At 36.7% G+C, this 22,575-nt stretch overlaps 1 protein-coding gene across 11 annotated transcripts in view; it reads left to right on the forward strand.

Moving 5' to 3' along the window:
• Positions 1-22,575, forward strand: part of MACROD2 (mono-ADP ribosylhydrolase 2) — a gene marked incomplete at its 3' end in the record, with an annotated part of 1,819,824 nt that overhangs the window by 1,008,166 nt on the left and 789,083 nt on the right. For all 11 annotated transcript variants that reach the window (XM_080931763.1, XM_080931769.1, XM_080931766.1 and 8 more), the window contains exon 6: positions 12,371-12,492. In XM_080931763.1, the coding sequence (XP_080787889.1) occupies positions 12,371-12,492 (122 nt within the window). The remainder of the gene's footprint in view (positions 1-12,370; positions 12,493-22,575) is intronic.

Here is a 22,575-nt window from a genome sequence, read left to right on the forward strand (position 1 = left end):
TATAGTTTTATGCCAAAATGCTTTTAAAAATCTGTACATGTATGTCTGTTTTTTAAATAAAGTTGTAAGAAAAAAGGAGATAAACTCTTGCATAACTATGAGATCCAGCAACATAGTGCCAATGTCCACTTCCACAGTTAACAAAAAAAGGACTTCTGTGTGGAATAGGCTTGCCCCAAATGTGATGGAGTTGGGGTTGTAGACTAATATGGAGTCATCCAGGCTGCCCCTGTGTCTACTAGAACACACACCTGTTGTGGAAGCACGTAAGGAGATTGCCTTAAATATTTTATTGTTTTAATCCCACCCAAACCTCAGTCATACTGTTGAATTTGCATAAGTTGAGTCCATAAATAATTCAACTTCTCAGTACAGGGATTTGCACCATTCTTTCTTTTAGAAGGTATGTGAACACAATGTCCTGAGTATTCTGTTCTCAGTTTCTAATAAAGATGCTTCTTGAGATCACAGGTATGGTAAGACACTTGTAGAGCTGTGTGCACACAGATGCAGTACAGATGTTATATTCAGGCACTGTACTCTTGTGAGTTGACCTATAGATTGAACAATCACAGAAAGATCCCAATGCCAACGCCTCTGATGGAGATGTAGGTTTCTTTTCTAGAGGTATCTCTTTCCCTCCTCCACCTCAAGGAGTCTGGCTTGTGCTGGTGCTCCCATTGATATGTTGGCACTCTATGTGGAAAACCACACTCTATTTGTGACTCAAAAGCAAAATCATTCCCAAAAACAAAGGAAATTCATTCGAATATGAGCCATATGAAAATGAAAGAAATGTCACTTTTAGAAAATGTATTTATTTAATTGGCTCTTGCAAAGCAAGACAAAGAAGTCACTTCATTGTCTTTTGGTTTATTTTCCTTTTCGAAAGCTGTTGGAAAGAATCTCATAGCTTTAGTTCTAATACAGTGCTGTTGAAATCTACTTTCACAATTTTCCACAGTGTAATTGTTAGGAAGTGTCTAACTGGGTTTGGGTGAATCTTTGAAGAGGCAACTCCTTGGCTCCATACAATTTCATTCTGAATGATCACTACCAGCATAATTAGATTCCATTGCTTGCCCAGGCTAAGACAATCCCTTCTACCCCATTGTTTTTTCTCAACCACTGTACCACCTCTGGTTAGACAGATGACAATTGGGCAGACTTTTATTTAATCATTCACAGATTCCCTAATTATCCACTAAGCAACTGTTGCCATAGAGTTCTTGGCTGTGTGGAAAACAGACACTGATCTGTCATGTACCCTGCAGTACATGGAACATGGCAGTACTGCAGCAAGGTAAGCGTCTGAGAAGCATACTGTCTCAGAAACAATCTAAAAGCATATGAAGTTGTATCTATTTTCAGTACTTGGAATCTCGGGATGGAATATCATACTATTGGAGACATAGTCTTTGGAGAAATGTTAAAAGTCAAAGTAGTAATAGTTAAACATAAACTCTTTCAGAAACCAATGTAATGGGAGGGATATTCATAGACAAGTGGTTGTGGACAGGCCACTCCAAATTTCAGGATATTACTGAACCAGTAAAACAAACAAACGAACAAAATAATCAACATGGTGAGAATGAATGGAATACTTGCTTCAAAAACCTAACTCTCCTGGGCCTGATATGCAAGGTCTCTACCTGTAATCCTAGTACTCTGAAAGAGAAGCAGGGGGATTCCTATAACTGCACAACCAGCCGAGGCAACAAAGCAGGTTCCAAGCCAGATGTGCCTACTGGTCCCCAAACACCAGCAACTGGTGAAATATCATTGTTAATATGTCCTTTTAAATAATAGGCAGAGTCCATGTGTCAGTGAATGATTATAGAAATATTCTTATCTGGGCTTGTGGTGGTGACTGAGAGTGCGTACACATCCAGGACCTTGGTGCACCCCTCAAAACATGTCAGCTCTCCCCTTGTCACTGTGTTCATTTGCTGTGCTAGTGAAGACTTATATTTCTTCATTTTTGCTGGCCACATGAGATTTCTAAAGCTTGTCTTCTTGAATCCTAATACAGTGCTGTTTCTGCATGTCTCTGAAAAGGCTAAGTTGATGTAATTTCTTAAAGCCAAACAAAGACCTTATTATCATCTTCCTTGAAAAAGTCATATTGTCTGTCTAGGCTTCTTTCTCTCCCTCTCCCCCTCTTCCCTTACTGTGGAAGCAATAGAAATGCCATGTCTTTGACTCACTTCCTTCAAGGCTATGTTCTCTTTGAGTTGGTTGTAAACTGATGTAGAGAGTTGGGATTTTGTTGAGAGTTCATCTTCCCACACTCCCTCCATGACCTATCTCTGTTGGAAATAACACTATTAGAATCTAGATGCCCCCAGTGTCCTGTGGAATTCCAGAGACAGTAAGTTGCTGACTATAAAATTTCCCTCCATATATGTCACAATCTGTATGATTTTTAATGCCTCTGATTAAAGAGCTCAATTTGAAACAGGACACAGTCCCATTAGCCAGGGCATCTTTGGTTGTTTTTGAACAAAGACAGTTTTAAATAGTTCTTTACTAAGAAGAGGGAACTAATACAAAAATGAAAGATGAGATTTGTCTCATACAATTTTTTAATATAGAAAACATTTGATAACAAAGTGATTTAATAATATCTTATCCCTTGTGCTTAAAAGGTCACAGCTCAGAAATCAATAAGGTGTAGAACATGTCTTTAGCATATGATGTCCCAAATATAACAGTGTTAATGCGATCTCATATAAAAATGAAATCAACCTGCCAGTTGACCTTTTGAAGCTCATAGATATGTTAGATATCTGTGTGTATTTATTAGATAAAAATGCAAATATTAATTATCAGCCAATTGATGAATCTTAGACATGGGCAGTTATAGCACCAAGGAGGATAAGCAAGCAAGCCAAAGGCCACTTTTAAGAGAAAAGGAAAATGTAACTCACAGGGCCAGAGCAAATCATATTATAAGGTAATGTAAGTATTAGTTTACTCTAAAGTCATGCAAGAAGATGTCTAACTCTAATCTCTATGGATATTGAAACTCATCATGCAAATCTAGAAATATATAAGAATTATCCGGAGTGAGAAAGCTGCTGCAATGGAAGAGCTGATTTATATTGTTACTGAAGTCTTCTGCACCCTTGGAAGGAACATTTTATGGACAATCGATTGTTTCTTGAAGTAGAATAAGAAAAAAAAAACGGGTTTGAAAACACGTCTATGTAAATAGTGCTCTATACGGAAAGAAAATCAGCATTTATGTTGTAATGTGATCAGGTGGTAATTCAATTCCCTGTTAACAGAACTTGAAGTATTCGCTTTCAGGTCATAGATTGGTGTCACTTATCATATAAATTGGTCAATAAGATTTACAAATAGTACCTTCAGTGTTTGGTTTCCCTGGTTGTGTCTCTAAAAAAGAAAGTCAATTTAATTCTGTGCACAGGTTTACCCCTTAAAATTCATGCGATTTGAATATGATTGACAGAGTGTGGTGTCATTATGCAGCCTGTTAGATGGACCGATTATACTTATGAATACAAGAGTGGAGTGAATGAAAGCAACATGTAATTGATTCTATACTTGGTCTGACTGTTCATTACCAGTCTGAATGTAGCACAGTCACTCGCAAATGGAAGGTGATGAGACCAACCTATCTGCACTCTCACGTTTGTTTTAAAATTCATTATGCTAATATTTTTTTCCCCACAGAATGTGTTAGCTACGTCTGCTTTGCCAAGCATAAGTCTTATTGAATCCATGTAAATAGCTCCACTGCTTTCCGTATTTATTAGGTATTCTACTCACACATTTTTCAATTTATACTTTTTGGAAATGATGAGGGGCTCATCTTTGTCCTCCCTTAAAGGCCACCTTCTATGCAACCCTCCATTTCTGTGTGGTTCAGACTAATTTCCCAGGATAAATAGGGATGGGAGAAGCTTAGTGCTTCAAAACAAAAGCTGAATTATCTACTGATTGATTTCAGAAAGAGATGAACAGAAAAGGTTCCATTTGTCTTACTGTACTCGAGTCTGATGAGACACAAAAGGGCCTGCCCCCTCATTTTCCACACCTTTTCAAGGGGCTATATTTGAAATGTTGATTAAATGTACAAATTATATTTCTGTGCTCTTGGCTTTCTTCAGTGAAATGAGCACAGTGTTCCAAGGCTGCGGTATTTTTTTTTTTTTTTTTTTTTCCAGGAATGTGGAGGTAGACACTCTGGGAAGGTAGGATCATATAACAGCCCCTAGAGACATATGATGCTGATTTTACAACCTTCACACCCGATCTTTCCTGTGTCCACGACGTCTGGCCAGATTCTAAAGCAAAGGAGCCAACAAAACGTTGCTGACCCAGACATTTGAGTCTAGAAACTATCTTTGTCACAGCACAGTCTCCAAACTAGATTTTGTTTACAATGAATAAATATACTCATCTCAGATTCCTGTCTTACCTGGCTCTGACTTTTATTGAATCAGCAATTAACTTCTTAAGAGTATTGGAGTGAGACCTCTATACTGGTGATAGAATTAATCATACCATTATTTTTATGGGATCAAATTTGTCTTGTACCATAGACTGGAATTGATATACATGTGTATCAAAAACTCAGCTCACAAAGGTAGGTCTGGGAAAGTGCACTGTGGCTTTCAAATTATGTACACAAATGCTTTGCTATTGCTCTCATAAAAAGAAAGGGTCTGTTATCACTTAATATGAAAAAAACTGCTGCTCCCTTTCTCAAGCCATGACACTTGCAACCAACAGAATGAAGTGTTAGTGGTGTGCTGTGCCTTCTGTGGCTGGGTTATTAAAGATACCTTTGCTCGTGCTCTTGTTTTTAGAAAGCTGAGCTCTTGTGTACATAAAATGCCATGTGGTTGCCATGCTGTGAGAAAAGCCAGACATCCATGCAGAGAATATGTTTCCCATACAGAGAATCAAGGAAGTCAATGGAGAGAATGACAGCCCTCTAACCACTGGACGTTACAGTCTGCAACAACTCAGAGAGCAATTGCTGACTTGACCTGTGTTCTAGACTCTAGGCCTTGTCTCTGGCTGTTCCCTTTAAGAATGTCTGACCTACAAAGAAGATCTGAAATAATAAAGACATAGTTGTTACATTAAGCTACCATGTTTTGAATGAACTTTTTGCACAATTGTAGCTGTATAACATAACCAGGCATTAAATGTATACAAATTGAAGTATCAGGTGATAAGACCTATGCTAAGGACAAGACATATATAAATACACATTTTTCAATCAATATGGAGTAAACTTGTACAATTGGGGATCGTAATCTTTCTTTTTTATAAATTGAAAAACTTTATTTTATAAAACAAAGATAAATATATAGATTTTAAGCATTTTTGCATAAAACTATATGAATACATTTTTGTCAATACTTGATTTTTTTAAAGGTTTGATAGTGTGCATTAAGATCTTACTAGTTACAATGAGCATAAAGTACAAAGTACATGTAAAACAAGATGTAACCTGGAAATAGTCAAAGTTTTCTTGGTGTGTAAAGATTAAGCATAATGATTTTTTATTTTCTTTTTCTTTTTTTCCTGCACTTCATATAGTCTGAGTGCCATTAGGACCAACACCATTTGTTGAAGAGGCTGTCCTTTTTCCATTGAATGTTTACAGCTCCTTTGTCAAAAATCAAGTGACCATATATGTGAGGGCTCATTTCTGGATCTTCTATTCTATTCCATTGATCCATGTGCCTGTCTCGGTTCCAGTACCATGCAGTTTTCAGCACAATTGCCTTGTAATATAGCTTGAGGTCAGGGATAGTGATTCCTGCAGATGTTTTCTTGTTGTTGAGGATGGATTTCGCTATTCTAGGTCTTTTGTTATTCCAGATAAAATTGCACATTGCTTTTTCCAACTCTATGAAGAATTGGGTTGGAATTTTGATGGGGATTGCATAAAATCTGTAGATTGCTTTTGGTAAGATGGCCATTTTTACAATGTTGATCCTTCCAATCCATGAGCATGGGAGATCTTTCCATTTTCTGAGATCTCCCTTGATTTCCTTCTTTAGAGATTTGAAGTTCTTTTCATACAGGTCCTTCACTTGCTTAGTTAGAGTCACACCAAGATATTTCATATTTTTTGTGACTATTGTGAAGGGTATATTTTACCTAATTTCTTTCTCCACATGTTTGTCCTTTGAGTAGAGGAAGGCTACTGATTTGTTTGAGTTAATTTCATGTGGATAGTAATCTTATCTTGTGATAGTATATCTCTCCACCTTGATTATTGACTGGGCTTGAACTTGGGTCCTTAACCATAGAAGACCAACTGTTTTCTGTATTACCCTTTTTATCTCTAGTAGTTCTTCACTGTTTTTTTTTTTTTTCAAATTATTTTGCTAGGGAGACAATTCAGAAATATATTGCTATATTTCCATGGAGGATTTGCTTATTTTAACTATATCAAAACTATAAAGGTATATGCTAATTACTTAGGAGAACATGTTCATTTTATAGTAATAGAAAGAACATGTTTATTCAAATATACAGGTTTGGTGTCTAACAGAATGGTACCTAGAAGTGAGTTTAATGGTAAAATGAAAGAGGAACACTCTTCTGTTGTTGGTAGGATGGAAGCTGGTGCAACTACTCTGGAAATCAGTTTGGTAGTTCATCAGAAAATTGGGCATAATACTACCTGAGAACCCAGCTGTACCACTCCTGGGTACATACCCAAAAGATTCTCCAACATATAACAAGGACACATGCTCCACTATGTTCACAGCAGCCGTATTTATAATAGCCAGAAGCTGGAAAGAACCCAGATGTCCTTCAACAGAGGAATGGATCCAGAAAATGTGGTACATTCACACAATGGAGTACTACTCATAAGAACAACAATACCAACCAACCATAGCTCCCAGGGACTAAACCACTATTCAAAGAGTACAAATGAATGGGCCCATGGCTCATGTAGCAGAGGATGTTCCTGTTGGGTATCTATAGGAAGAGAAGCCCTCAGTCCTTTCAAGGTTTGATGCCCAGTATAGAAGAATGTCAGGGCAGGGAGGCAGGAGGGAGTAGGTAGGGTGGTACCCTCATTAAAAGGGGGAGTGTGATGGGATAGGGGATTTATGGAGAGGAATTCCAGAAAGGTGATAACATTTGAAATGTAAATAAAATATATCCAGTAAAAGAAAGGAAAGAAAATAGTAAGTTTTTATATTTTCCAAAACATTGATCAAAACCTTCTTGTTTATGTGCCACCTATACATACTTACCTAAAAATAATAGTTTCATAAGGATTTATTACAGTAAAATAAAATCAAGATATAACTGATAGTTTCACTGTTTTAAATTTCTTGGTCCTTTTTTTAAAGAGCCTTTTCTTATTTATAATGAAAAAGAAGCTAATCTTTGAAATGTGAACTAGCAGTTGTTCTATAGATAGGGTTAAAAGGATCAAGAAATAAACAAATTTTAAGTAAATAATTTCTCAGTTATGTAAATTTAGTACTATAGACAGACAAGTGGAACTGTCAAGATAGCTCAGAGGTTAAGACCACTTTTAGCTCTTCCACAGGACTAGTGTTCAATTGCCAGTAACCACATAGTAGTTAGAAGCCATCTGTAAATATAGTCGCCAATCATTTAATGCCTTCATTAACACTCTTGTAGTAAAACCATACATGTAGACAGAACACCCAAATACATACTTTTTTAAACTATTATAAAAGTAAAGTAAGTGCAATAAAATGTCTACTGTTCGTAGTCATCCTTGTAGATTTAGTTTCTATAACTTTCCAAGCACATAATTTCTGTCACTGATTGCTTGTTTTCTTTTCAATGATGCCAGGGTCGATTTCCCGGCACACATTCTCGTCCATGTCTTTGAACACGTTTTGCACTAATAGACACATGCTTTAATAACTTTATTCATTCATTTTGCAATTGCTATTTGCCATGCATCTTGAATAAATTATCACATCTTTTCATGTTTTTACTTAATGAAATATAATGTCTTCTTGAAAAAATGTACTATTATTGAACTAGTCTCTACTGGTGTTTTCTGGGCTGTTTCCGTGCTTTTCTTACTTCATATAATAGTGTCATAAGGGACATGTGTAAGTAGTTATGTGCATATGAGAAAGTATGTTATCCACAGGAAACTGTCCTGAAATTATACTACTATCTAGGTCTAAATGATTGTACTTTTGACAGTTGTGGTTAAATCACCCTGTCTCTGGGCATTGCTAATTGCAGGTCACTTTATAGAAACATTCGTTAACTTGAGCCATGATTCATTGTCATTTATTTGAACAGAACTGCAGTAGATTATTAAAGATCTATATTTCCATTCCTGATAAGCTCATAGAAAAGGACAAATGTCTGATATTTACTAAGATTATTACTAAACTCCATTATAGTAATTTGAAGGTGATCACCCCCTGCCAAACACCTGTTTTGGGTGGGGAAGATTTGGGGCCATATTATGGTCTTTGGGAAGGGACTGGATGGATTTGTAATATAATAGCTATATTAGGACATAGAGAATAATTAAGAGCAGGGTACTCATTACAGAATGTGGGTGTATTCTTGATATATATATATATATACATATATACATATATATATGCATATACATATATATATATATATATCTTGATATCTATATCTATCTACACACACACACACACACACACACACACACACACACACACACACACACACACACACAGAGTCTCCTGCTCTTTCTTCTCTCTCTTTTTTCTGGTTACCAAAGGTAGGATTTCTCTTCCACCACATGTTCTTAACACACATGAGAGATGACTTTTCTGCCTCTGCTTTGGTAAAATTCTGTAGAGCAAGCATTCCACTGACCCAAAGCCTTAAAATCAATCATCCAAGATAACTGTTTGCTCTTTTAAGTCATTACTCTCAGATATGTGTCACAGCAACAAAAAGATGTGTCTGAAAAATCACCTTCAGCTTTGAAGGCTGAAGTCCAGAAGGCAAAGAAACTATCCCCAGTTCACCCAGCACATAGTGACACAGTTGGGTCTTCTTAGTGGGAGTCAGATATCAAGCGTTAAAGGAAAATGTTCTTTCTACAGTCTTGCCTGCATGCTAAGTGTCCTTTAGATGCTGGAGCTGCTTCTGTGAACAATATTATGCATCATTTGTGAGTCTTGCCAGTCATGAGGCATTGGATTTAGAAATTCTAATTTCATTATCTGTCCCAAGTGATTAGAATGCAGGCATTAGATAAAGCATTGCCCATGTATTTTTGCATGAACATGTACCTGTACCTTGAGACGATGTTATTCATTTTAAAAAATATAAACAAAAACAAAGGAACATCAATGTTATAGGAACTGATTTTTTCTAATCTTTATTTCTTATATATTCAACCAAAGGATCTTAAAAATGTTATTGTTAAAGTCTAGCCTGTGATATTTGGGATATTTAAAAGAATCCTTGTGATAAAAACCTTTGAGCCTCCTAACCTCGTTTAAGTATTGTTTGTTTTCTGTTTGTGTTTATTTTTATTTATTGTTCATATATCATTCCGTGCTACATCTGCTTCATTTATAATGTTAAATATTAACGAAGCTGTACAACACTCACGAAATAGCATCAAAGAGTCAGCTGATTTTTAAAAAAAAAGGTAAATGAAGTCAGAGACCCATAAAAATATTGGCTTATTCTGGGCATTGATCACATAGAGGAAGAACTGAAGTTAGATGCAGTCCACCTGACAGAAATTTATATCAGGGAAAATGAAACCCTATATAAAGTAGTTACTAATAAGTAAAATGAACAATTAAGATATTGAAAGACAATTCCCTTGAAATCTTATATTGATTCTCCCCCAGCTTTGTGAATCTGAGAGGCCATTGTGTTAGTCAATAATAACACTTGATCTTGGACGCTATAAATTTAATAGAGAACATAAAATACAGAGATCGATATTTTGATATTGGGGAAGCTCATTTATAGGTTGTTTGTTCTCAGACTTGTAAATGAAATGGGAAGCTTTTCAAAAACACATGGGATCACTTTTCAAAAACCCCACTTAAGTTGTGCAGCCATTGATAGCAAAAAGGAAGAAGCACTTGAGGAGCTTTTGGTTTGTCACCACTACCCGTTCTCACAGGCTCCTCCTCTCAAGGATCCTTCCTCCCATGGCTCTTCCCATGCTTTCTAAGACCTTTGTTCCTTTGGATAATGTAGACTCATCTTTCATAGCCTCGCATTAGAAATACTTTCTCATCTAAACTATATACAAAGCGGGGAGAACATGACCATGTTCATTTACATAAGGGTGATGGAGAAACCTGGAGAAACCTGGAGCTTCGACTTGTTACATAAGAATGAGAGTGCCCAAGTGACCCCACTGCTCTCCCAAAGGATTAATCAGGACACCATGCTCTTTTAAGAAGTACCACGTATAACACAAGTTCCAACAGTCAAATGGATTTGGAGAATAGCATTTTATAACTACCTCCCAGAAAGCCATGAGTCATCAGGGGACACTAAGTGCCCAGAGATGATCTACATTAAAGTAACTTGTGTATCTTAGTTTTATCCACAGGGTCTTAATTTTAGCCCATACATGAGCACAACTATACCCACTAGGATACTGCTTTATAAAACTTAATGTTTCCCTGTCTCCAACAGTCCTGCCTTTGTATACAGTCAATAATTTGGAATACCATACCTGGTACAAGTAAGTAACATAGGGATAAAATAAAGCAGGGTCCTGTTCCCCGGCAGTCTATCATCCATTAAAAAATAGCAGCTAACATAACATAGTTATATGAAAGTTTATTACATAGGGTACAAAGCTCCCATTTTCCGAATACATGTAGCTTGTGTTACTTTATTGCAAAATAATGATATCATTATATACTTTGTGTACAACCTCATTTTATTTTTTTCTCCATTTCTGTGCTGGGACAGTTACCACTACAATGAGAACCAGGCCCACCTGAGAAATAACATCTGCAGACTTTCTGTGTTGTAGATTTTCTGCCTACTTTGATCAGATGACATCATCTTTAATACTGTCTGGCAAGACTTTAAATGTTGTTTTAGAATTAATCATTGAAATCCATGCTTGAAGTGCTTTTCTCAAATATCATATAATAGTCTCAATACTGAGCAGGGGACCAGCAATGCTTTTTTCCCTTCGTAGTGCTTTATGAGTCTCAATTCAAATTTTACGTGCCATTTTAATTGCGACATATTTCTGTTTTCACAAAGCACTCTGATTCTTGTCCTTGTTAAAACTAAATGGTACTGATCAGCCAAAATAAATAATTTTATTTCATTATAATAGTCTGCTAATACAGACCAGAGTATATCTCTTTGATCAAACTTGATTAGTTCTTATAAGTTAAATCGGTGAAATGTCATAATTGTTCAATTAACATATAAAACTAGGAAGCAAATGTTACAAAGTATTTCAAGTAATTTGGATCAAAATTTCCTTTCTTCTAATCTTGTTTTGACTTTGAAACGAGGATAATCTCATTCTGTAATACTCCTGAATTTAAAACCTTATAAATGGGGGAAACGGAGCTGTAAATCTACTGGGAGCATGTGAACCTAGCATGAGCAACAAGGCTCTGGGTTCAAACCCACCACTTCCCCATACCGTTTATGTGTGTGTAAAAACGGGGGAAAATATCAGAGTGTTTGGCATTTATGTGCACAAGTAAAAACAGTTAAATTTTGTGTTTTTAAATTCATATGGAGGTTGAAAAGCACAGATTCCTCTCCGAGAGTTTAGTATATTGAAAATAAGAACCATCAGTTAATGTGTGTACACACTACTATTCCTAGCACTGTTCCCTGTTTGTGACGACTAAACAACCTAAAACTTGTTAGTGCCGGTTTGAACTTTGTCATTTTAGGATTGGGATTGCGATAAAACTCTCTTGGTGAGGTTTTCAAGAAGCCATTCACATCACATGATGTCTTATTTACAGGGAAAGTTGTCTGGCATTGGCTCTTCCTTCTGTCTGTTCAGAGACTCATTTTGCAGACAACTATTTCTTGCTTTATGTCCCACAAAGGCTTTGTCTTCTTCCAGGGTGCCAATTATGTACAACTTATATGCTAATCTGTCACACGTGGACTCCAACACCAGTGGAAGAGTTCAATGGTAGTGAAATTCTTTTTCTGTAGCGTCACACATTCCTGGGAAGGTGGCTTACTTTGAGAGGCCATGGTCCCTGGAATCTTTTACAATGAAGCATTTATGTAATCTATATTTCTTAGCTTGCCTGTCTCCAGGTCCCAACACTAATATCTAAAATAAATAATGTGCCAGTTGTGTGAAAAGCAAATAGTGCTTAACTTTCTGTTCTTTCCTTTGCTTTTGCAGATGTCATCCACACTGTAGGGCCGATAGCCAGAGGCCACATTAATGGTTCCCACAAGGAAGACCTTGCAAATTGCTATCAATCATCCTTGAAGCTGGTGAGAGAAAATAACCTCCGATCAGTTGTAAGTACTTGAGAGTTCTTTATTTTGCATCCATGTAAGCCTTTATGCAAAGAGAAAAGCCAGTGATGAGTTTGCAATAACGCTGGGCGTTTCTTTTACATTTGACAGTGTGTGCACATTTGCTCTCACCTTAACCTTTGGCTGGGTGAGTGTAAGTTCCCGCATGTACATCTGTGTGCCCACGTCAATGTATGCATCTTCAGCTTCCATTCACATTCAGAAGCTTACTCCATGTGTTTTTTTCTGATTGTATAAAATCTCCATTGCACCAGGGAACATAAAACCCTGAGCATTTTACACTGTAAATTTCCAACAGTAAGTCAATTTTCTCTGGAATAAGTTAATTGGCCTAGGATCTCTCAGGTCTTTTAATCCACAGAGGTTACAACTTTGCTGAAGGTGTAGGACGGGCAAAAAGTTAAACGTTCTTTTGAGTCCTGAGCAGGCTGACTGGACCTCAGGATTACTTGGGAACTCAAATGAGTAGAGTGAGGTTTGCAAGGGAAACATTAAACTTTACAGGCATTGTTGCTCTACAGGTTATTGCTATGCTTGTTACCATGAATTTACAATGTAATTACAAGAACATTTTTCAGTGTACCATGGAAAGTTTGCTTGAAATAAGGGAGTAGTTTACAAGCCTTATAATACCTTATAATGTTTGCATAATATTAATATATATGTCTATAACTTATTCAACTTATTGATTCAAAAAAATGTCTGTTTGTAATTTAATCAGTACCTAAAGCCCCACAATTGTGTGTGTGTGTGTGTGTGTGTGTGTGTGTGTATGTGTGTGATATGCATACAGGCTTCCTATCTGTGAGTAGGATGTGGTATGGTGGCCAGAGGGCCACACTAGTATGTCTTCTTCTTGTTTTTAGAGAGAAGGTCTCTTACTCAGAATGGCTATACTGGTTGACAAGAGAGTCCCTGAGACCTTCCCCAGTACTAGGGCTATAGTCTGTTCCTGTTTCCTTTCTGGTGCTATGACAAGGCATTCTAAACAAAAGCTCCCTAGTAGAGAAAGAAGGCATTTTGACCTACGAATATATTAATAATAAAAGTGAGAGCAGGTTCTCAAACAGGAACTGGAAGTAGAAACCATAGAATACCTCTGTTGTTGTATTCTATGTTTATTCATAGGCTTATGCTCAGCTAACTTTCTTATACAGTTCCAAGAGCAAGAAGTCATGCTATATACAACAGCCTTCTTATTTCAAATAACCATAAAGGGAGCCCCCCCCCCCCCCAGACACATGCATGGACTGACTTGATCTTAAAATCTCTCAGTTGAAATTTCCTTCTTAGGTAACTCTAGGTTATGTCAAGGTCACAGTTGAAGTTAACTGGGACACAGAACCACTCAGCTCTGTAACATGGATGGTTGCTGGGGACCTAAGGCAGGTCATCATGCTTTTGTTGCACTTTGCTCATTGGTCTGTTCTTACAGTTCCAAGATGCTATTCATAGAAGAGAAAGCAAAGTCAAAGAGATTGGAGGAAACTATGAAACCCATGGTTACTTTGATTTCTATAGAACAATTGAAGCAAATATCCATTTTGAAATAATAAAAAAATGTCAATGTGACTAGTTAATTTTACAAGCAATGGGCTAAAGTGGCTATAAAATGGATATCCATATGAGTTCATAACTTGGAATATATAGATGTTAATAACTGAAAGGAAAGTGCTAGTAAATTTATGGCCATTCCCAATGTTAATGTTTTTGAAAGGAAACAACAAGACATTCCTTTCAACTGCTCAGAAGCAGAAGTCTGCATTTTAATGTAGGAAATAAACGATCCTTACGTATGATCACCTTAAATCAGAATTTGCAAAAAAAAAAATGACTAAGAATTATATGTGGAAAAGTGTTTAGACAATATCAGGGTCTTGTCATCTTGAGGCTGGAACTAAGTCTACCTTCATATTTTTGATGATGACTTTGAAGTCCTAACCACCTGACTTGAATAAAATTAGCAGACAGTGTAGAACTAAACATATGCGAATATTGGTAAATAAAAACAAAGAGAGAAAATGCCTGTTGGATCTGAAGTGAAATGCTTTGCTAGCCTTGTGTGTGGCTAGTTAACTGAAAATGCTATCAAGGTTTTGTTCTTTATATTTAGTGTAATCTGCTTTGCTTACTCTCTCCCTTGGTCCCTTCTTCCCTTCCTTTCTTTTCCTTTACAAATATTGTGGCAATAGACAATAGAGTTGTTTACTTCATATGGTAGATCATTTTAATGACCTTCGTTAAACAAATCCTTACACCCAATTGTAATTTTCAGGGAAATGTAACATTTGTAGGCTTGTGGGTATGGAATATGGCAGGCTATTGCTTTATGGTACTGTTCATAGTAGATTTAACACAATAGATGAGTCTGCATTGGTGTCAGGTAGCATAGTTGTTAAGACGGACATTAAAGGCAGCTTAGTCATATTTCTTTACTAGAAAACTCATTGATTAATCCCTGAAACAGCTTAATGAGTTTTATAAGGATGAGATACAGTGGCAATCCCATGGTCTCTTACATCTGGAAATAAACTACAGGGTTGTGATATCATCTGTTTCTGGCTATATACTCTTGAGATCTTCAGACATTTGGCCTTCCAATATTTTGCTGTCAAATGACTTTATTTGGGCAAAATAAATTAAGTGGTGAATAAACTACAGAGCAGTTGAGACCAAGAAAGGAAAAATGTAAGAGGACTTAAAGGGATCATTCTAACAGACTGCTGAAGGTAGAAAAGATATGTTTAGCTTATGTCACAGTTGTTTGGAATAGTGACAATCATTAAACAACACAGAGAGTGATGTCACAACACCTAATAAGCAATTAGAAATCAGGTGATTTAGGTCACTGGTTATATGGCAGATAAAATTTTCACTATAAAACATAAAGTTTTTAGAAAATTCGTATTCTTTCTGCTCTTCTGCCCGCTCTTTTAGATGGATTTTTCTAAATATATGCCTGATGTGTACTTTATACAGGAAAAGTAAAACATAGCAATATAATGATTTATCTGAAACAGCATTTCTGTCTGTAAATGTTTGTCTAAAATTGCCTCATCAATACCACGGACTACTGAAATCTAGGCTTGTAATAGTTACTTTCCAGATCCTGTGATGATGAGTTTTAAGTGAAAGTTTAAATCTGGCCATTGCTTCATGCATTATAGACCTAATTTCTCCAGTATCTAATTCTTCCAACCTAAATTCAAATAGAATTTTGTTGTATTTCTCAAAGTTTGTACTTGCCTTGGACAAAATTCAACTATATAAAAATTGCTTTTTTAACAAATTTGAGGTCAATGATTCTAATATAAAGGTCAATGAAGAGGTTAATTAGAATTTAAAATATTAAAACATTAGAAGCAGACATAATGATGAAAGAGAACCACAAAGGGTTCACATTTTTGTTTTGTTTTTCTGTCAAACATTGGGATAGACAGGAGCAAATAAAGGAAAATTCTAGGTCTTGACACAGCAGTAATCCATATCTTATGCAACCGAAGAATTGTGTAGCGAAGCTAGTAGAGTTCAGCACCTGAATTGCTTCGAATTTGAAGGAGCGCTATGTCCTGAGAAAATTCAATCTATCCAGTATCCTTTTGATGCTGTATTGCCTAAAGCATACATGTACAAATTGCTGTCAACCTAAGTAACTTTCAGAGGAAGAATCGCTAAAGAATAAGTTTCCTTAACAATAGAATGTGCCTCGGTAAGCATCAAGCATATCACTGAAATCCAAACATATGGATATTTCAAGGGTAAAATGAGGAAGGTTAAATAAGATACTTAGAGACAATAATCTTTGCATCAAAGTACTACCAATGGGGTAATGGCAGTCTACAGTTTGGCAGAGATGGTGGCAGAGTTGGTTGTTTCCATCTGAGAATTTCCACTAGTCCCCCTTTGATATTCACTGCCAGGCTCTCAAACGTTAGAATCCTGATTTAATAACCCTAGTGGCTCAGTAAGTGAAGACTCGTTCTTGGACAGGATTGACAGACATTTTGGTGCTATCAGCTTTCAGAATGTATTGGTATCTCAGTGAAACCTCAGCTGTGAGTGATGTAAGTCTTGACAGTGAACGATAGGAGGAAGTGTTCAAACTGGACAAGGGCTGCTAAGTATAAGGACGGTTGTACTTGTTGTCTCCAAATGCTAACAGCAGAAGTGGAGTTAATATTGGCTGTCATATCATGTTACCTTTGTTGATCTTTTTTTTTTTTTTTTTTTTTTTTTTTTTTTTTTTTTTTTTGTTGAGCCTACACATAATTTTTGGAATTTCAAAGCCTTTCTTGGCCTCCATGTCACGATCATCCCAAAGTCTTCTGTAGCAAACTCTTGCCGCCAGGTTCATTTTTAGGCATCTAAGCCTTGCTACGCTAAAACATCGCTATGGGTTTCCTTCTAAGCATCAACTCAAAGGCAAAATATTCATCTATCGCTGAATTATGGACTCACAAAAACTCTTCTGGTCATGAAATGTTATGCGCTCAGTTTACATTTGTGGAGTGAAAGTTTGTCATTAAAAAAAAAAGATGTTCTGTTGGAGATTTGACGGTAATCTGAATGTAGGCCAGATTTTACTTGGACTAAGATTATTTTCTTAGGAAGTGAAGTGATAAATTAATACACAGTTTAGTAGTTTTTGTGGTAAGGGGCAGATACAAAAGTGGTGTTTACTATAATGGGGCAAATTACTATTACTTTCATGAGTGGTTTTCAGGTTAATGTATTAGGTGAAAACAGTATGATATATTTTTACTGTTAAGAGCCAGGCAGTGCCAATAGAGATCTCTCAAAACTAGATAATGTTCCCATCATGACTCGTAGATCTTGAGAAGTAACGGCTTTTAATGAGAAAGAAGACAGCTTTGTACCTTCAGCGCTACCTCTAGGCATGGCAGTAATATGTGATTTTGGAATTCTGCATGGGTCTCATTCTGGTGCAGGTTTTCATTTTAAGGCGTAGTCAAGTGAATCTTATTTTCTTAGACAAGTTCCCTTCTGAGAGGGTTGCCATGGCAATGAGTTCTCAGCCAGAAATCCTTAAATGTTGGTTTTATTTCATTATCTGAGTTTCTATTACAGGCCACATCAATCAATGCAGTCCCCTCTTGAAGAAGACTTTCACAATCTTAAGGAGCTGGCCCTTTAAGTCCTTACCTCTGCTCTTCTGCTTAACTTGATGTCGCCATTTCCCAGGCAGCCCTTCATCTTAAAGAACCCATTTTGTAGAGCCACGTGTTTGATCTTCTCACTTTCCTTTGAGGCAGCATCTAAGCTTGTTTCTCTACTGTCTTCCTTTATAAAGAGAGATGCAGTCTTTCCTAGCCGGGCTTCTCCCAGCAGTGTGACTAATGGCACTATTAATAAATAACAAGAACAAAATCATTTTTCCATTTGAGCTTTACTTTATGGTCTACAATAGTGTGCTGCTATATATCAACTCATTTGTGTTTCTAGTTCTCTAGCTAGCTGCCTATGTTTCTTTGGTTTAGCCGAAGTGGGGAAATTAGACGGAATGATGACTCTCCCTTTCTGTCTTTCCAAAATCATTCCCCTTTACGGGATTTCTTCATTTGATGTAAAGTAAAAAAAGTTCATGATAATATACGCACTGGGGTATTATTATTATTATTTGGAAGGCAAGTGTCTAAGCGTAGGCAGTGCAGTGAGAAGGAAAAAAAAGGGTACAATAATATACATACATATATAATAAAAATACACATGTATTATGCCTAAAAACAGACAGCAATGTGCCCAATCTAATATGTTCATGTACTTCACAACCTTTCTTCTGGTGGCTTTACAAAAAATGATTATTTTTATTATTGGGAGGTAACTCGGTTACTTAGTGATAAAATACAGAGTTAACATTCTTGAACTCTGACTTCATGCCAGGCGTCTCATTTCAATCAGCCCTTAAATCAGTCTCAAATTTACAGAGTGCAGATGAGTTGGGGGCACAATGAACGGTGGTAATATAGTATCCGTGTATGAAATTCTCAAAAAAAATAATTAAGAAGAAGAAAATCTTTCCTCCATTTTACATGTGAACTGGAAGAACAATGAGGAAACTCTCCCAGCATCTTACATCACAACAGAAGAGCAGAATTCAAGCTGAAGCTGTCTTGGTCCTGAGGCTTAGCCTCGCTGCACTTTGTGCCAAACCTGGCTGGTTTGGTTGGCCTGTTGTTGTTGCTCATTGGGTTTCTTTTGTTTTATTTCTTTTCATTAGTTTCTGCCCAAACCACCGTGGGTCTGATTAAAGTAGAACTTCCTTCTGTGAAGTAATTTGTGGTGCTAGTTCTTAACAATGACAACAACTATGAAGTGTCACTAGCATTTGTGAGCTGAGTTACAGGTGTAACATAGGGACGGAGCATGTGCATTAGATTCTACCACTTACTCCACACCCTGACTTAATGTTTTGTTAACAGTCATCGACATTAGTTACTCTATATGATGCTCTGAGAAAAAAACAAAACAAAACACAAACAACAACACAGCAAAAAAAATTGACATTAAACAAGGTAAGGAAGGAAAAGTCATTTGGGCTGCTAGTTTGAGAGGGATGTTCATTGTGATGAAGAAATCATGGCATCACAATACGTAGGTAGCTAGGCATATTCAGTTCCAGACCTGAGCCCATGCAATGATTCTGCCCAGCTTTAGAGTGGTTCTTTAAATGTTCACCTCATTTCGTTTATCCTAGACAATGTCTCATACACATGCCCAGGGATTTGTGTTCACAGTGTTTCTAAGTCCTGTCAAATTGACAATCAAAGTTGACTATCATATCATGAATTTAAGCAGTGAGATACATTAAAACACAGGCTCCCTTGTAACCCTCAATGCACAGTAATTTACCATAGAAATTAAATTAAAGAGCGGGGCTTAACCATAGCTTTCTTAGATTTTCACAATTGAAAAAAAATTATCTTCCTAATGTGTAGGCCACCTGTGCCAATTTTGAGCAGTGTGATGTACCTATTAGAATCTAGTTTTATAGATGCTGCTCATGGTGATTCTGTATGAGGAAGCAAACACTTGACTCCATTCTTCTATGTTTTATTGTAGTCATAGGTGAATCTACATTTGCTGGAAACATTACTTTATAATATTCACTTCCTTTAATATCTCTTTCACATTATGTTTATAATTAACATTACTCATCTATTTTTTGCTATGTTTGAATTTTTCTAGACACCAATCCTAAAGCAACAGCTTGTGTGCAAGCAATTTCTTGTTGAGGCCTGAACTAGCTTAGTTGTTTGAGGAGGAGCAAAGCAAGAGAGGGAAGAAAAGGCACTAAATGAAACAGGCAGTAGCGTCATGCAAGTATTCTGCCCAACCGAGGTCCAATGTTGATGTAGCTGGCATGTACTGGACAAATAAGTCCAGAGCAGATTTGCTGGCATGTTGATCCCTTCAATCTCATGCTAGTAGTTTTAATATTATGATTACAATTTCAGTATAACAAATGGGATTTCCAAAATGGTTTTTATAATCAGTGAGAGGTGGTTCTGATAAAATTGTGAACCACTGATTTTGGTTGAGCTTTGCTGTAGGTAGAACAGAATGGTATTTAGGATAGTAAACCTAAAAGCTGTTTACTCAAAGATTTTTATACTTGGGCTGAGACATCTAAGTTCTGTTCGTCTCCAGTTGAAGCACAATGTAATGTAGATGCAAGAAAGATGCTCATTAATGTACATATAGCTTATAGAAGGAATGACCTTGAAAATGTGCAGATGATACGCACTGGCAAAGAAATAGTACCACAAAATTATATCAGTTCAATTGATTATTTTGAAATATCTCTACACTAAACATAATGCAACTTGCAAAAGAGTTAGCCAGCCACGTTTGGATCCGGGTAAGGCTTTCTTTAACTAGAAGGCAAAATTAGAGGCAATTTATTGGATAAGTAGATTTTTTCTAATTTCCTTCATGTTGCTACACTAAGTACCATGACTCAATGCACTGTAGAGGAGGAAAGGGTATATTTGATTTACATTCCAGATCATAACCTATCACTGAGGGAAAACAGGATAGGAGCTAAAAGCAGAAACCATGAAGTAGTACTGCTCACTGTCTAATGCTTGGCTAACTTTCTTGTGTAGCCCATGCCCTCCTGCATAGAGATTACACCACCCACAATGGACTGCTGCTTCCCACATCGATCATCAGTCAAGACAGTCTCTCACAATCATGGCAACAGGCCAGTCCAGTCTTGACAGCTTCTCAGTCTCCTCTTCCTAGGGGACTTCTGTTAGACTGACAGTAAACACTAGACAGGATAGTAGGTTATCTACATTTTATCATTGCAGGAGTTCTTCTAGTTTATAATGTTTATTTATCTTTTGTCTTACATTGTCTCATATTTCGATATTCTGAACATTGTCTTACATTTCAATAAAGTCCACAATGAATTACCATCACCTCTTTATGTGAGAGTACTCTGAAACTCTGTTTCATCTCACCCAGATTTGAAAAAGGTTTTAGTCAATTATATATTCTGTGGTATTTATTTCTGAGCAAAGACCAATAAAACAGTATTTAAAATAATGAAAAAGCACAAAGCATTTCCATTCGGTTAGATTTGTCAACTTCATTCTTTGTTGTTCTTTTTTCAAAGTAGAGACCATTCATAAGAAAATCATGTGTGGTTTCTACAACAATGTCCCCCAGACAAAATATTGGTCCAGCACGCTGTCAGAGAGAGGATATTTCTGGGAAATCTGTACAGACACAGTAAACAGGTTTGCAGTGAAAGCTTTTATCCTGAGTGTGTTATTTTCTCCAACTCAAACAGCAGTTATTAGATCACTGCATCACAAGAAAATAGTCCATTCAAAACACGGATTGCAGAGTCCCAAGCCTGCCATTACATTTGAACAACTGAGCCATTCTGGCATATATCTCGAGGGTTAATAGTTTAGAGCAAAAGCAATGGCTTTAGATTGTGCATGTTTTCCTTCCCAATGTTCAGATTTATTTGGTGAGGAGAAAAATTTCAACGTGTGGATTTTAAGGTATTTGTAAACCATTGAACTGGGAGGCCAAGTGAGCAAAACAAGTAAAAGCAATGAAAAATTTAAAATAAAATAATTCTTTCCCTGACAAGGGAGTGCTCTCTCCATTGTCCTCTCACACTCCTCATTCTTTCTCAGCTCATTCCTAGACATTTCAGTGGTGTAACCAGAAAGAGATCTATTTTCTGATGAGTAACATCTTAAAGAGTGGTTTCAACTACAGCTTAGTTTTTTTTTCACTTTATATCTAGATAAGTACACATGACTTTCAGATGTATAAAAGGTAAAACTTTTGCTTCTTTTGGTGTCTCATGGAAGTGGGGTAATATCATAATTATAATTAAGAATTAAATTCATTTTAACTTTAACAGGCAGAATGCTCTAATACTGCCTCACCAACCCTTATAAGCCTATGTACTAGGATTTACTCTTTCCAAATATACTACCAGGTTAATCATCCCAAGCAATATATGAGATCAAGACTTGGGGATATATTAAAATGTAGGACGCATGTATTTTATAGGATCAAAGGAGGAAAAGGCAGAAGAAAGAGAGGGTGTAGTTTAGGTAACAAGTGAGTAGAAAAGCCACATAACTCACTTGTGATTCGTGAACACGCCCAATGTCTCTTTCTGTCACCTCAGTTTTCTTTCACACGGTATGGAAATGAAGAAGAGATCATGGTGGAAGGCGAGGACCTGAAACAACTGCACATAATGTCTCATGGAGACACAGGAACTGGTCAGTCTGATGAGCAGTTCTTCAGTTAGCTGGTGCATGTCGACATTAGAGTGCTATAAGGCCAAATGGGACTGAAATGTCTGTCTCTACCACGAGGCTAATTTAGGATGATACTGCTGCTACCAATCAGATGCCATCCATTTTTGCTGTTCAATCTGTCTCATTTTGTATTGAGATAAACCCTTACATGCCATCCTTTCTTTACTTTTTATTGCCATCACGTGTTCCCTGACATGTGCTTCTATACAAAAACTAAGCCAAATATACTTTAAATCTAGGTTCTTCA

This window comes from Micromys minutus (genome assembly GCF_963924665.1).
Source record: "Micromys minutus genome assembly, chromosome: 17".
NCBI classification, from domain to species: Eukaryota; Metazoa; Chordata; class Mammalia; order Rodentia; family Muridae; genus Micromys; species Micromys minutus.